Genomic DNA, 16,649 nt, shown 5'->3' on the forward strand with positions numbered 1-16,649 from the left:
CTCTGCGACTGTTCACCGGAGAAGAACCTCTCTTAGATCCCATCCTTTTGCCTTTCCTCGCTATTGTCCTACTCCCGACTAATCCTGCAGCTTTTCCCGCTGCGTTCCGATTTACCTTTTCATCGTATGGATGAATCGACGCTAATTAATCCTCGCAGAGGATTTATTTATTTATTTTATTTTATTGTAGACATTTATTTTATTAAAGACACTTACAGTTCGATATTGTCCTTGAATGACGATGTTCGAGAAACTTTTTCGTAACTCCTCTCGGTTACTAAAAAATTTTTTAGTTTATTTTATTTTTGTTCTTTTCTGAGAATTTTTGTTATTGTTGAATTTTGTTATTGTTGTATGAATAGAAATTTTTGAAAAACTTAGAAACTGAAATGCGTTTCTTCCTTATTAATTTCTAGATATTAAACGAGAATTAACGGAAAAATTTACTTTGCCAGATATCTTTTTGCCTTTATTTATTTTAAACAAATTCTAATTTTATTGTTGATTCAAATAAATGACATTTTTACCGAAACAGCGCATAATTGGCATAAAAGTAGACATTTATCGTCGCTTACTTCTTATTAATTCGACGAGAAGACGACGCGCGCCTCTTTGAAAAGTAAGCGCGACCTAGAAAGCGTGCACGGGATCGAGTTCTTTTTCTTCAGGTGTACATCTGTGCATTCCCCGTTAGTTCTCTCTCCCAAGATGCAAGAGGAAGTCTCCTCTCGAACAAGTAGATGGAAGAGAGAAGTCGCCGCCGCCGCGAGGTGGCACCTCTCTTTCCTCTCTGCGAAATGACTTTATCATCTCCCACCAAGAGAAGGATTTCTTATCTCCTCTTTGCTTGATCCCACTACACCTAACTGTAAAGAATAATTCCTTGCTGCTGGTGCTGGATTATATTCCTTCTTTCAAATGTTACTGTGGGTTTTGCATTGAACGATTGCTCTATTCATAAGCATTTATGAATAGACGTTCTAATACGTAAAATTATCGCGCAACTTCCTGTGAATATTTCCGAATGATTTATCGTGGATTAATTTCTATTCTATTATTTATTTTAAATATGTGAAGAAAGCCATATGAAGAAAGTCTTTCATCTCAAGCCTTTCTTTTTATTTCCTTTCTTCATTTTATTTTAATGACGCGGATTACTTCAATATTTTCTCTTCTCGTAACCAATTAATCGAGCAATATTATAAGTCTTAGCATGGCAAAGAAAGCCTAAAGTCATTGCTTTTTACTATTTTTGTAAAATATAAATTGACATAAGAAATAAATTAATATATACGGACTAAATTGATAATAAGGAATAATTCAGAATTGTTATTTGTTCGTTTAACTTACAAAGATTAATTCACCATCAATTGAAACGTTTCTAATCGCGGTATTATTACCACTAATCAAACTATTCCTCTCACTATAGAGATTGTTGGATTTCGTATTTTTAATTAAATTAAAATCGAATTAAATGTCACGATTACTGGTTTACTGGAATTAATGCATGTGAAATCAATAAATCTAAGTTCTACTTTGTTGTTAAATTGTATGATCTATAAAATAGGATTGGCATATATTAATTTTTCAACAATTCTGCATTTTCAATTCTTGCGACTGGAATAAAACTAGTCTGAGCGGTCCTGAGTTGACGTCAGTGAGCGTTTTCGAGAATACTTATCGCTCCTTGTCGTAACCTGTCTCTTATCGAAAAAATCTTAGACTGTCACCTCAATTTTTGTTTGATAATCAGTTCAGGAACCAGTCGGATCAGTATTGCGCAATGTATAGAGTGCAGTAGAATTTTCCATCGTTTTTTATGTTAAATATATCATAATTCATTTTTCTAAAGTATATCATCTTATAATTAAACTGACGTATATAAATAAAGCTAAATGAATAAATAAACATTTATTGTGCTATAAATTAGCAGCGATAAATTTGAAATGTCTAATTATAAGCATTATATAAGTATCACGTATTAATATCATGTAATAGTATATAATTATATATCATGTAATAAAATATCATAATTAGCAAATAAATATAATGTGAAATTTGTTAATGAGATATGTGAACAAAAATTTTTTTTTTTATTGACGGTTTATCTATTCTCTCGTGCGAGAAAATAGAACATTTCTATGACGAAAGGAATGTCCTACTGCCCCACAGTATTGTACTTCCGTGAATTGTTCTATTTTGCTCTACCATGATCTGAGATTGTGTTATGCTCTGTCGCTTTAGTTGATTTATTTGCAATGCAATCGTGAATCATAAAGCTGTTTGAATTTGCAACGAAAACTGGAATTGGATTCCTTTTTTTCTGCAATCACACGTCGCGTCGCTCGCGAAAACAACGCATGATCTCAATTTTAATGCGCATTTTAATTAGCACAGGTTTCCATTCACTCGTTCATAATATCAACACATAAAAATATTTCTATAATTTGATCCTAGGCAAGAAATTAAAGTCTTTCCTAAGTGAACGCGATTGACTTGTTATTATGTGCCATCAGTAAATGACTGATTCTTCACGTGGTGAAAGTTCGAGAATATGGAGCGCAATTATGACAAATGCTTTATTACGGTGTTATTTTCTGCATTGCAATCGCTTTGCGTGAATGAACTTAAATCTGAAGCTCGAATATCGTCAAATAACACAAATACAATTATAACAACGAATTATTGCTATATATTATTATGATCATCCTAGACGTAAATAAAAATTTGCTTTATACTACAAATTGTAAAATAAGTTTTAATGTAATAATGCCATACAGATACAGGCATAAATGTTATTTATAAATTTTGTAATAAATATTGTAAGATATTATCAAATAATTACACGGAAGTATTACAGAATTGCCGATAACAGCTGTTAATAATCTAGAATTAAAAATTATTCTCTTAACGCTGCTTCACCTGGACTGCGGCGCAACAGACGTCTTCGTCGCAATCATGATTGATGAAAACTCGCACATAATTACGCCAAAGGTGCGAGGAGAAGTACGCATTCGGCGTAACGCAAAACTTTCTCGCGGTCAATAAACTTTCCGCGATAACCGATAAGTAGCCGTCAAAGTGAAAATGATTGGATAAGTATAAGAATCCTTTGATGAGCGCATGTACATCATAAATGCGCGCCGTGTTGTGGCGTGTTTCGCAGGATCCAAGACGTTCAATTTTGATGTGAAGCGAAACGAATTCCTATTAAACTACAGCATTGCTATTCAGAATGAAAATGTGAAAATTACTGAGATCGTAATCTTTACGAATCTGTAAAACACATGTTATGATAAAATGAAAAGATTAGTGTGGTTAGAAATGTTGTTGTCATTGTTATTTACTTACGGGGGAGAATTAAGAATAAATATATATTTTTCAATATTCCAATTTTTAAATTATTCCCCGTTCCTTAAATCTTATGTGTATAACAGCAATATTTTATTATATATAATTATGCATACAGTTATGACACTGTAAAAAGAAAGATTTATTTGCATAAAAAAATTTGAATTAATTACAACTTAAATTTGTAAAGATTGTTGCTAGTCAATGTAATTTATTTGTATAATGCAATTATTGAGAAAAAATAATATTATGATTTCATAAAATAATTAAACAGATTATATAAATGTAAAACACAAATGTATTATACTTTGATACGATATTGAATGTAACAAACAAGTCGAGTTTGTAAATTTTTTAATCGCGTTACGATCAATAAATCATCTATTTAAAATGTAACACACGTGACTAGTACACGCCTTTTCTGCTTGTAAAGTTTTCTTAAAGATACAGGAATGTTTCCAGTAAATGTTTCCACGATGGAAATTGAGCACCTAATCAATAGAGATGCTATTGTCAATTATTGATAAGTTATCAATAATTTATCGATTAATTTAAATTTATCGATAATATTGTTAAGACGTCGATAATTTCAAATCAATGTATTTATACGTTTTTAATAGTTTCACTTGATTTGTTACCAATGTTGAGAAAAATAATTTTAATACACAGTTAGAAAAAGTTTGTGTTAAAGAATAAAACACTCTGCCTACATTATATATTTTTATTATACTGAAAATAAGAATAGTTATGATATCATAAACTAAAAATATATATAAAATATGTGTAAAAAGTTAAATAACAAATAACTAAATAATATTTTTTTTTATTGGAAAAATACGAACAATTTTTGGTACATGTAGTTAACTTTAATAGAACATATGATTAACCTTATTTGAAGAACTGAAGATTAATTAAACTTTTCTTTCAAATTATTTTTAATTTTTATCTTTATTAGCACTCAAAACAGACATTTTAATTAATGACAATAGGTTAAGGATGATGAGGATTCAGCGATTATATACATATTTTCTTTAATAATAACTAGTGTTAGCTCACATTGGCATTTCTTTATTATATCATCATATTTACATAGAATTTATTTTTTTGTTTATTGAATTTATTTATGGATATCTAATCGATATTATCGATAATTTAGTTATCTATATATCATAAATATTGATAAATATCGTTAGCAATACTTCTACTACTAATCAGTATGCAAATGTAATGGCCGCAGCACAGACTTTTGCATAAAATAATAATGTATAAGAGAATGAGCAATCAAAATGCTTCTTTTCCGAAGTGGGAGAAAAGGAAGGATTCTGATTTGTTGATTCGCTTATGCACTACGCGTTATGTGTTATGCAAAAGTTTGTGCTGCGGCCTTAAATGTATCGTGAAGGAATTTGAAAGATTTACACAAAAAATTCATTAATCAATCTTTTCATCAATCTTTTTATCAATTAATCTTTTTTACAGTTAAGAACTAAATATTATTAGAAACATTCTGATACACATATTAGTGTGTATCAATTGTTTGAGTGACAAGTTTAATTTTATTTTAAATACTGAACGAAAATGCAATGGTAGATATACAGGGTGAGACAAAAATATTGGATCTGAATATCTCGGAAAATATGAAGTTTCACGGAAAGACAATGGTTGTAGGATTCATCTTTTTAAACCCTACAATTTTTGTTCGAAATACTTTTCTATAAAACTTACAATATATTGTCCAAGATACTTAGGGTTCCGATACTTTTGTCCCACCCTCTGGGACACAATAGAGAGAAATGTCAAAAGAGACTATTATTATTTTCTAACACAGATTTTTAAGGGATATTTTAAATATTTTATGTTATAAGGACGTTCCCAGAGTGTTCTTCAAATAAAGTATATTGGAATGGGTTACAAGTAGAATTTTCATTGTATAGTAAATTAAACAATAAAATATATATAAGAGTTTAGATAAGGTTAATGAGAGTCATACGCTATTGTAAGAGCGAAGAAACGAGAGAAGCAAATAATTCTCAGGTGTTGCAGGTTAATTCAGGTCTTTATTTATTTCGAACGTTTTGGTTCCTTTTGGAGTCCTCTTCGAGCGAATATAAAATAAAAAATCTTCCTTTGAGAGCAAGTCACTTACAGATTGCCAGAAATGCAGTATACATTCCACTAAGTCAAATTATCATTCTAAATTAAGGAAAACTATCAAAAATATTAAACCAAACGACTCATTTCAATGCGAAACGATAAAAAATGAAGCTCAGAAATAACGATTCACATTTATAACATTAAGTAAAAAAGTTACACTGTATAATAGATATATGTATCGTTCTTCTGACTAAGAATTCGTGTATGTATGACATAACGTGTCATTTAAAATTGAAAAGTGACAAAGGGATTAATTTCCCCTTGTCACTTTGTAACATACAATTTTAAATGACACGTTATGTCATACATACACGAATTCTTAGTCAGAAAAACGATATATATCCATTATACAGTATAACTTTTTAGAATGCACAAGAAACTTTATAGAATACCGCTATTATAGAATGCTGAAATAATTAAGATTCACCGGACACTCTCACGAAAGATACCTGGATGGTGTAAAAGACTGATTTGAATACGATTCACACGCAGCTCTGTAATGTCATACGATGAGGTTCCTGTCATTGCGAGGGGCTCGTCTCGGTTGCGAGAGAGACCTGACAATAAATTCCGTAGCGTAATGTGGTATTTCTGGCTCTTCGACTGGTTTTAGAGGCCTTGCATACTCGAATAGTCGCGCTCGATTGGTTCAAGAGTGAATAAACATGTTTTTGTTTAACATCGATCTCTTATCGTCATTACGTCATCTAAGGACTTGATCATATAAAACGGGGGGGTATCACGAAAACCTCCGTATTTCTAGTTAAGAAACGATCTGTCTCCCAATAAAAAAATCGCTGCTTGTCATAATGGACGAACTCAAGGTAGTGAAACCGTTTCTATTCTGAGATACCTATTTATCGGAAAAATTCAGTGTGCAACTCTTTTTGGAAGACATTTTTCATTCAACTTGTGTTAAAAAAAAGCTGTTCTTTTATTGTGAAAATGATTGCTGAAAAATTACTTAGTCTACAAGTAATTTACAAACGATTTTGCGAATAGACTAAATTTTTTAGTGTAATTTCGTTCAGAATTTAATATAGGGAATATTTCTCATTTTAAATGAGCGTATAATATTTTTCATTTTAAATAAATATAATATTTCTCACTCTAAATAAGTATAAATATTGTCTAATGAGAAAGAAGACATTTTGACATAGAAAAATGGGAATTGCTGAAATCTAGAAACTTGACATTTCGAAAGTGTGTTAATAAGAAAAAGGTAATGCTTGTTCTATCGAGAAATATCTTTCAGTATCTCACGGGATTCGGTTGTGAGTTCTCCAGCGAGGATGAGCGCTGTCCAGGAGCACTGCCCATTGGACAGAATAATCCGCAGAAATGTCCATATGGTCTTTATGCCGAACAACTATCGGGCACAGCGTTTACAGGTAAGTAAGGGAATGGAACTAGTTACTTATACTGCCGTTTACTTATATTTTTCTTATCGTTACTATATTATAATAATGATTTGGTAATACCGAATTTTTTTATGATTGTAACGATAACATTAGAGTTGAAAAGTCACTTCGATAGTGAAAAAATTAACTCGGTATTTATAACTAGTTACTTTTAGTAATTACGTTATATATCTACGTGTAACGTTACTCGTTACTCGTTACAAACCATTTTTTTTTTAGTAAGAAAATGCAAATTACTTTTCAAAGTGACTTTTTCTTAGCACGATCTCAGCGATTAATTAGTTATTATTATAGTCATAAAATCATTATCAAATTGTTATTAAAAAGTAACGGAAGAGTAACTCTTCTATTTTCTGGCAAAATCATTTGCATGCTCAATTCTTTCAATATTGTAGAAGTAATTTACAATTTAAAAAAATATATGATATTTTTTAATAATATGATATTTTAATTATACGTTTTGATTTGATTCTTACACGCTTCCAATTTATACGATTGTCAAATAAAAAATTGTTTCACTTGTTTACAATCACTTGTTTACATTGTAAAAAAATATAATTTGTTTCAAGATTGTCTGAATTTAAACAAATTCGTCAACTGAAGTCTAAATTAATGTAGTAAAGTAAGAGAAAAATTTCGTTCTATTTCAGGAGTAAGCTTGTTGTTAGCTCAAGTTATTGTTAGCTTTAACTTATCTCTTATCAAATCGAGATATTAAAAGAGATATAAAGATAATACAAATTCCAAACAATTTCATAATTCCATAAATATCACTTTTTCTTAACTTATATTTTTTTATCGTAATAATGCAGAATCAAAGATTAATTTTTTTATTTTTTCCTAATATAATGCCAGATGTTATCACTGCTATAATTTTTATGCCATAATTTTTACTTTCTAGCTCCACGTAGTCAAAATAAAAGATCGTGGCTCTATCGAATAAGACCCTCTGTTGTTCACAACCCGTTTAAATCTTTCATTAGAGGCTATGGTGCCGAATCTTATGTAAGAAACGATTGGAACGAGACCTATCCAAATCCCAATCAGGTAAATTTTCGATTAATTTTGAATTCAAGAGTTAAGTGCAATAGCGATTTAACTAAAAAGAATCAAATCAATCTAAAGATCAAGATTAACATAAACATATCCTTTTAAATTTTTATAAAATCTCTCTTTTCCTCTTTCGATCTTCATAAGTTTATAAAAAAAAAAATGGAATAGATTATTGTATCGAATCCTTTAATCTATCTAAAGGATAGCTTCTCTGAAATGCTAATTGTTCACGTTTTAGCTAAGATGGAAGACTTTTGACGTCCCGACTCGACGAGATCCTGAAGTCGATTTTATCGAGGGTCTTCATACTTTATCTGGTGCCGGCGATCCCAAGATGCGTCAAGGCGTTGCGATACACGTGTACTTGTGCAACGCTTCCATGAAAGATAGAGCTTTTTATAATGCCGATGGCGATTTTCTCATCGGTAAGTGGTAGAAAAAGCAATGCCGACTTTCCCCTAAAGGAAAAAAGAATATAATTTCGAGTCCAATTGCAGTGCCACAGTTGGGTAGTCTGCAAATTACCACTGAGTTTGGCAAGATCCGATGCGAACCGAATGAAATATGCGTTATTCAGCAAGGAATGCGATTCTCCGTGACCGTCTTTGGTCCAAGCAGAGGTTACATCTTAGAGGTCTTCGACAATCACTTCCAGTTGCCAGAATTAGGGCCGATAGGTAATCTAATCGTCGATTCGAAAACTTATGAAAATATTTCTAATACATCTTATATTGGAACTTGAAAAAATTAATCTGAATTCGAAAAACTTTTTGCGTTTTATCTTCGAGATAAAACTTATTGAAAGACAACATAGTACGACTATGTGGTTGACAATTAAATTTCTTTCATTGGGAAAATTCAATAAATTAATGTTTCTTTAATGAACAATTTAACTATTGGCTAATACGTAGGAGCAAACGGCTTGGCGAATCCGAGGGATTTTCAAACTCCTGTGGCTTGGTACGAGGATCGTGAGATTGATTACGAGATCATATGTAAATATCAGGGAAAGCTATTCGTGGCCAATCAAAATCATAGCCCGTTTGATGTGATAGCATGGCATGGCAACTACGTACCCTATAAATACGATCTTAACACATTTATGACTATCAATTCCGTTTCTTTTGATCACTGCGTAAGTAAACATCATCACATGCAGAAATCTAACTACGCATTGAGATTTAAAAAGAAAACTGCTACGAATTACAAACGAAATTTTGTTTATATAAAATACAATTTTTAAAATTTTCCCCGCGAAGGGGAACTCGATTGTGTGGACGATTAAATATTATCTTTAATGATTTGTGTTTCTTCTTGATCCTTTTTAATATATATGTATTTTATATTTTAACAAGTAAATGTATATAATGTTTTTTTTTTCCATTCTTTTATATATCTATTTTTTTTAATGTTTCGGATTCAATTATAATCACTCTCAGAATGTTAAGTAGCTCAATTAATTCCGCAGGATCCTTCCATCTTCACTGTGCTGACGTGCCCCACTAACAAACCTGGAACCGCTGCAGCCGACTTCGTGATCTTTCCACCCCGATGGTCCGTGCAAGAACACACTTTCAGACCACCCTACTATCACCGTAAGTATTCTTAGAAAGTATATCGTTTGCATTCGTCTACGCGCCGATGCAAAAATGAAATTGTGTAAACATTTCTTAATGCGATTTTACGTGCAAGAGAAATCAAAATGTATGCTAATTATGTTTTTAAACAACAAAATTATTGGAATATTACTTGAGTATTATGAATGCATCGCAGTTTCTAGTTTATTTACATTTATGATTTAGAAGTAAGTGTAAACTTGATAAATATTGTTTTGAATTATAAAAATACATTTAAAATTGTAGGAATTAATATTAAAAATTACGTATTAAATTATAGTTAATTTTGTATTTAAGAGATATTTGACGTATCTTTTAAATCTCTTTCATTCTTTAGATTTTTGGCATACTTAGTAGTTATTTTGATTAAACTGCCATCCGTCGATCTGTGACGCGTTTATTAGACACGGTATATTGTTGAGAAATTGTGGATTCTGTGATTCTTTTCCCTGTCACTGGTCTCGTGGGGTCGATTATACGCGGCAAGAGTTACGAGTGCTCTGTCGAACTCGGTGTCTTCGTTCCAGAAGAGCGCTCCTGAAAATTGTGCAACCGAGTTAGCAGAGAAAACTCGAAATTTTTCCCAACGACCGATCGCAGAACGTTTTTCTTTCTTCGATAGGTCGTTTCACCGATTTCCTGTCACTGCGATCACAATCCGACCGATTATGATGAGACGGGACGGGCCACTTTCGATCGACGGTTATCCTCGTCGTCGCTGTCGTATTTCGCTGTATTATCGCGCTCTCTTATTGAGAAAGTCCGTCGCGTGCAAAGAGAAAGACGCGTAGGCACGATGCCTATCAACGAGGATGCATCCTTATGAGTTAAGTAATTGAAAGCCAGCAGAAGTGGCTATTATCTGTGTCTTCAATGTCCATTCCGTTGTACAAAAGTTACGCGCGTGCAAAATTATAGGATCGATCGAAATAACTGTGACGGACGCGCGTGGTGATATTTTTTTGATCGTTAAATTAATGCTGATTATCGGAGATTCTTATTAAAATTAATCGATCGTTTAATAGCTGCGATAAATAAGTGGAGAAAGTAATTACTGTGTTTGTCATCGGTGAATATCGAAAACGTATATGAAAAAAATTATGAATATTTATTCAGCATGCTATTGTAAAACCGATAAAAAATGTTTACGAAGAAAGACCAAAAATATATATTCTTGTGAGATATTTTACAATACAAGTGTTTCATGAAACAAAATTCAATGATAATTTTAAAAATAATTTCTTTTTAATGACAATTTTTATTTCAGTAAGAGTAAAGATATTTTATGATATAAATTTTCTATTAATTATTTCTTATTTAATACTTTTAACTTTGTTTCTTCACTTCGTGTTTAGTTCTATTTTTCATTTTCTGTATTTTTATTTTTTTCTATAATATACTGGAATTTAATTGATTTATAATAATTTAATTAATTGAATCTTCTTTGCATTGATATTTCATCAATTTTGCAATTTTATTTTGCTAATGTAAAACTGCGCAACAATATATGAGGCTAGAAGCAATATCTCGGAATACATTTGAGTACCAGTAAGAGTAGCCGTTCGCTATGCTTTCTCCGAGATTTGATAACCAGTATAGCGTATTCAATGCGGACCATTCTCCACGTTAATGAATAAGTCGGCGGCGCATGGAGAGCGATAATATGCAAAATACGCGTAATTTCCATTGCAGATCCGGCCACTGCGTCTCGTTGCGCGATCGCGAATAGCTCATGACGTACACACGTTCGTTTCGCAAACTGACTTGTCAATGGTATCCACCATGAAGATTAACGGTGGCAAGTGTCGGTATATCGCTAGTACTAAACGAATCATCTGCAACATCGAATGTTATGTGGGAAATTTTGTCAAATATTTAACATTTGTGAAATCAAATCGTAGCTATTATTTATAATGAATTTTGTCGATGACTTAGAACTTGTATAAACGAGTTATAGTAATTTTTCCTTGTATTTTTTTGACAAGACACGAATATTTCATAAAATTGATTTACACTATTAATACAGTTGATAACGCAATTTGTAGAAATGGATATATATAATACATACATATAAATTCACACGTGAAATATTTGAGCATTAAGATTTAAGTTGAGCACAAAGTTTAAACCTATAAGGCTTTTTTGTTGAGTAATTGAGATAAAAAAGGTAATTAAGATAACATATACAATGACCTATTTTGCACTTACACCACTGTTTATATTTTTGAGTGTTTATATTATCTACACATGAAAATAAAACGCTATTTACTTCTTATTACTCGAACAGAACAGTTTATTTACTACAGTATTTTTTCCTATGCATAATTAAATTTTTTTTAAATTGTCAAAATTAAAAATATAAAAATTGTTATTATTGAAGTTAATCCTTAAAATTTTAATGACGGTATAAACCAGTTTCTCATCTAATACAATAAAATTGGAAATAGAATATATGCTAATTTTTTTTTTGATAGTTTATATCAAGTATTATATTTTTTTGGTTATGTTTTTATCTCTAATTTTTTTACAATATTTTCTGCCCTTTTTTCTTTTATATATTATATATATATGTATATGTATATGTATATGTATATATGTATATATGAATGTATACAATAGTATAGCTTATATACTTATTTTTGAACAACACAATTTTCAAACAATAAGCTTGACACTATTGCATTTTTAGGAAATTGCATGAGCGAGTTCATGGGCTTGATAAAGGGTCGTTACGAGGCAAAAGAAGATGGCTTTTCTGCTGGTGGTGCATCCTTACATTCAATGATGATTCCGCATGGTCCCGATAGACAATGCTTCGAGGCTGCATCCAAGAGCGAGCTGGTGCCAGAACGGATCGCTGATGATACGTTAGCATTTATGTTCGAAACCTCGTATAGCATGGCTGTAACACAATGGGCTAGTAAGCTTTGCAATAAGCTGGACAATGAATATTACAAATGTTGGCAGGATTTACAGAAACATTTTGATCACACTGATAAGCAAGCCAAAATTGCTTAAAATAACGATCTTTATTGGAAAGATTGAATGCTAGATCTTTACAATTTTGAGCTTCATTCTTGTTGCCGTGTCTTCTTGCTTTTCTCTTGCTTTTTTTTTAATATCACGTAACCGCAGAATTGTGTAATAAATAAAAGCTTATTACTTTACGTTACTGTACTTCACTGTGATAAACGTCCACAACCTCAACAAAAATTTAACGTGTTCAGGAGGAAAGCAGTATATAGCCAGTTTTTAAGATAAATCTTCGGCACCTCTTTTTTCCTCTCGCGGTAGAAAAATCACTAAGATCATTAATTTTGAACGAGTCTATTTTAGAATTATAGCTTTATGCTATCTTCAAGAAAAGAAAGAGTTGTCTTAATGATTTATTATTTTGTTGACGAAAAGAAAAAACAGAATTTCTTTCTCTTGCAATAACAATCAAGATTCTTTCATTTGTTATTATAATAAAAAAAGTATTAATGTTATTGTTGAAGAAATGCGAGTTATAATCTTTCTTTTTTCTGAGCGCTTTTTTCATGTGTATCGCATGCATGAAGGACGCATGCGTGCAAAACAAAGTTATCTGGTGCATATAGTTAAGACTAAATTATCAATTCATCAACATTGTATTCTTACGTTCGTATGAAGAATATTACTGAATGCAAAAAAAACTTTTAATCGTATCTATCATCAAAATTGATATGCAATTTGATGAAACCGGTACAGCATAAATCATTCGAGCAATATGACAATAACATTAATGTTTCAGCAATATCACAGTAATATTGCAACGATGTTGTAATTACTAGAATGTTTTGCGCTGTGTAGGAAGGTATGCTAAACTACTTTATTATGTTAAATAAATTGCTTATTACCGACATTTTAAAGTACTAAAATTTATTTTGTAGGGTGACTAGGTACTATGAAAATTTATTACAATATCTTATATTAGCATTAGTTAATTATTAATTACGCTTCTAAAGCGTGTCGTATAATTATCAAATGAATAGAAATTAAATGATCAATTCCATGAAATAAAAACTAGAAAAAATGAAAATGAATAAATTAATATAAAATCTGTGTGTTCTGGTAAATTAATAATTAAAAAATTGCAGAAATTGATCAGTTTCGCTAAAATATTTCTTTAAGTAATTAATGAATTGTATTAAATTAGCGTTAAGTGAATTCAAAATGTAAGATGTTTTGTTCACAATAATCAATTAACTTGTACAATGACAATCAGAAAGTAACTTAGCTGTTAGTATCTAACAGTTTATTGATAATCGTTATTGCATAACTTTGAGTATTAATCTTCATGATCGTTATCATAGGAGCGGAATAATTCTTCGCAATAAGGAATATTCTTTTGAACAAAATTTTTCTATAATTTAAATAATTTTAACTAAACATTAAAATATTTTACATTAAAATTTAATGTAAAGAAAGAACAGAATAATTGTATAATATGTATATGTATGTATGTAACATGGTTCTTGTTTTTGTTAATTTAAATTTTAATGTACTGTATTTGAAATTAAACTGTATTTTTTAATTAAAAATGAGAAAAGTAATCGTTGACAAATACGGAATTTTTGTTAAATAGACAAAATGTTTAATTTAAAAAGATAATTAGATTGATAGAAAATTATGAATAATATGAAAATTTTTTGTGAATGATCATCATTATGTTTATTAAAAAACTGGTACATTAACAATTTTAAAAAATATTTTGTTTTAAAATTGCAGCACATGTTGCAATTTTAAGACATTCATAATTTATGCGATAAGATTATAAATCTCAGATCTGATCTATATATTTGAAATGATGTCCATAACGTTTATGAAATCTCTCATTCACTACAACAAAAACAAATATGAATCATATTATTTTCTAGTGTACTCAATGCGTGCAATAATTTTATTGTTTTAAACAAAAAATACTTCTGCAATAAAATTGTTTATAAAATAAAAAATACTTTTCTCTCTTTTTCTCTTCTTTCCTTTTGTCTTATTCCTAAGTTCAATTTCCGCACTTAGAAAATTGATATCGTTTTGATACACTTTTATTCTTTTTTTATCTTATCAAAATATCATAAAATTTATCTTTCTTTCAGCAATTAGATTTCTGTTTGCGTCTTAATCTACGTTTGGGTACGAAAAATATATAACATATTTCAAGATCAAAAAGAAGTATTCATTGGTCACTTTTTAGTCAGAATCATTCGATGCAGTAATTGCCGGTTGACTCAAATGACTCAAGTCATCGATGATCTGTCTTGTAGAGACCGTTCTTGTCGACGACAAACAATGCAAGCAGTACCTGGTACTCCCAGCAGAGCCTTCCTCGCGTCGACGCGCAGTTTGTGGTCTCGTGTCCGAGAAAAGTGATTGTTGACGTCGTTCGCGTGCAGTATATTGCGTTATTCTCAACGTGGAGCGCGTATGATTCGGAGTTATGGTATGGTAATTAATGTCACAATGAACATCCGAGTTATTGTCGCGATTCCGCCGCGCGATTAACATGTCGAGGTCGACGACACGTGCCGTCTACCGAATGTTGCGTATCGTAGAGTGAGCGGGCAATAACCCAGAAGATATGCGGGCGACAATTCGCAATGGCTTTCTCGCCGCGGTCATCCTATGTTCTTTGACTGGAGTCTCGGCTTCACATTGTTATTCAGAGTACTGCCAGAAATCAGTAAGTGTCACCTTCGTTTCTTATGATCACCTGTTCATAAGTTCCAGGTCCCTTTGAAGTGTCAGCTCAGTCATATGTACAGGGTGCCTTGAGCATTCTTTGCACGTCGACTTGCAGATAAATTTATTTATTAATAATTATATTCATGTTTATTATAAAGAAATTATATTAATTCTGTGATACATAAAAGTTAAATTGAATATACAAGCCTTTTCTTATCGTTTTATAACATCGCTCTCTTCAATTTTATAATTTTAGACGTCATTGTATTACTTTTGAAACAACGTTATCGCGTTATTTACAGTACAGTAACAACAGGTTATATACAGGATGTTCCTTTTTTCGTGTTATTATTTTTTCATTGATTTTTTAAATTTAAATATGATTGATGATGATGATTTTGCTTTGATGAAAATATCGAGATACCAATAATTTTCAAATTATAGACAATGAAAAAGAAGCTAATTAAATTCTATTTTGTTAATTAAATTTTAAGGAACCAAATAGATTGCAAAATTACATTTGTCAGCTAATTTGTAGACAAAGTTTTTAGCAAAATTCTAATTTAAAGCAAAATTACAAAGAGATGTTATATGAGTTTTTAAATTTCCAATTTGAAGTTTATTTATGAAGAGATACAATGCTAAAAATTGTAAAGTTACTATAAATGATGTTGCTGTTAAGAGTCGATATAAGCCGATTTACTAGACGGAAATTAATCAGATTCTGTTTAATAGTTTAATCTATTAAAAAGTATTATAGTAGAATATTTTGTATAATTTTTGTGTGAAAAAAAAAAAAGATTTTTTATTTTAAATAAAGATAAAATACAGAGTCATATATAATGTGTATCTTCCAAACGACACAAATGATAGGGTGTGACACAATGAATCATTATATTCTTGTTGTTTGCCAATGTTAAACGAAGATGACATGATCACTGTGTCGCACTGCGTCGCTTGTTGGAAGACACAATGATAGAACGTTGCCATGACAATGTCAAATTTATAAGTAAATAAATGATAAATGAAATCATGATGACGTCTTTATGATATCATTATGACTTCTAGTTTTATCTGGGTACAGTTTGTTCGATAAAAGCGTGATTGATATAACTTTCGATGTATCTTACATGTCTTGTCGCGATTCCACAGAATTATTATTAACAGTATTTGTTGTTTTACACTCACTTATAAACGTCTTAGATTTCTTTTATATGTAGCTGTCGTTCCTGATCTTTTCAATCCTTTCGAGTACATCCAAAAGAAAATAGCTTCAAATCTTTTAACGTCTATCGTTAAATGTATCATTCTCTAATAAAATCGGACAAAAATTAAGATTCTCTACATGATG

The 16,649-nt window shown here is 30.8% G+C and overlaps 2 protein-coding genes across 2 annotated transcripts in view; both read left to right on the forward strand.

Annotated features, from left to right (window-relative positions):
* Positions 1-6,278: 6,278 nt before the first annotated feature.
* On the forward strand, positions 6,279-12,970 carry LOC108748622 (homogentisate 1,2-dioxygenase). Its single transcript, XM_018486871.1, has 8 exons — positions 6,279-6,329; positions 6,761-6,896; positions 7,828-7,973; positions 8,218-8,404; positions 8,477-8,656; positions 8,891-9,114; positions 9,448-9,574; positions 12,285-12,970. Exons 1-8 carry the CDS (start codon positions 6,315-6,317, stop codon positions 12,611-12,613), a joined length of 1,344 nt encoding a protein of 447 aa, XP_018342373.1. The 5' UTR covers positions 6,279-6,314; the 3' UTR covers positions 12,614-12,970.
* A 1,959-nt stretch (positions 12,971-14,929) lies between these two features.
* Positions 14,930-16,649, forward strand: part of LOC108748608 — a 6,690-nt gene continuing 4,970 nt past the window's right edge. Inside the window, exon 1 of the mRNA XM_018486852.1 lies at positions 14,930-15,296. Coding sequence (XP_018342354.1) covers positions 15,195-15,296 — 102 coding nt within the window. The 5' untranslated portion in view covers positions 14,930-15,194. The remainder of the gene's footprint in view (positions 15,297-16,649) is intronic.

Source organism: Trachymyrmex septentrionalis, unplaced genomic scaffold (genome assembly GCF_001594115.1).
Source record: "Trachymyrmex septentrionalis isolate Tsep2-gDNA-1 unplaced genomic scaffold, Tsep1.0 scaffold24, whole genome shotgun sequence".
In the NCBI taxonomy this organism is placed as follows: Eukaryota; Metazoa; Arthropoda; class Insecta; order Hymenoptera; family Formicidae; genus Trachymyrmex; species Trachymyrmex septentrionalis.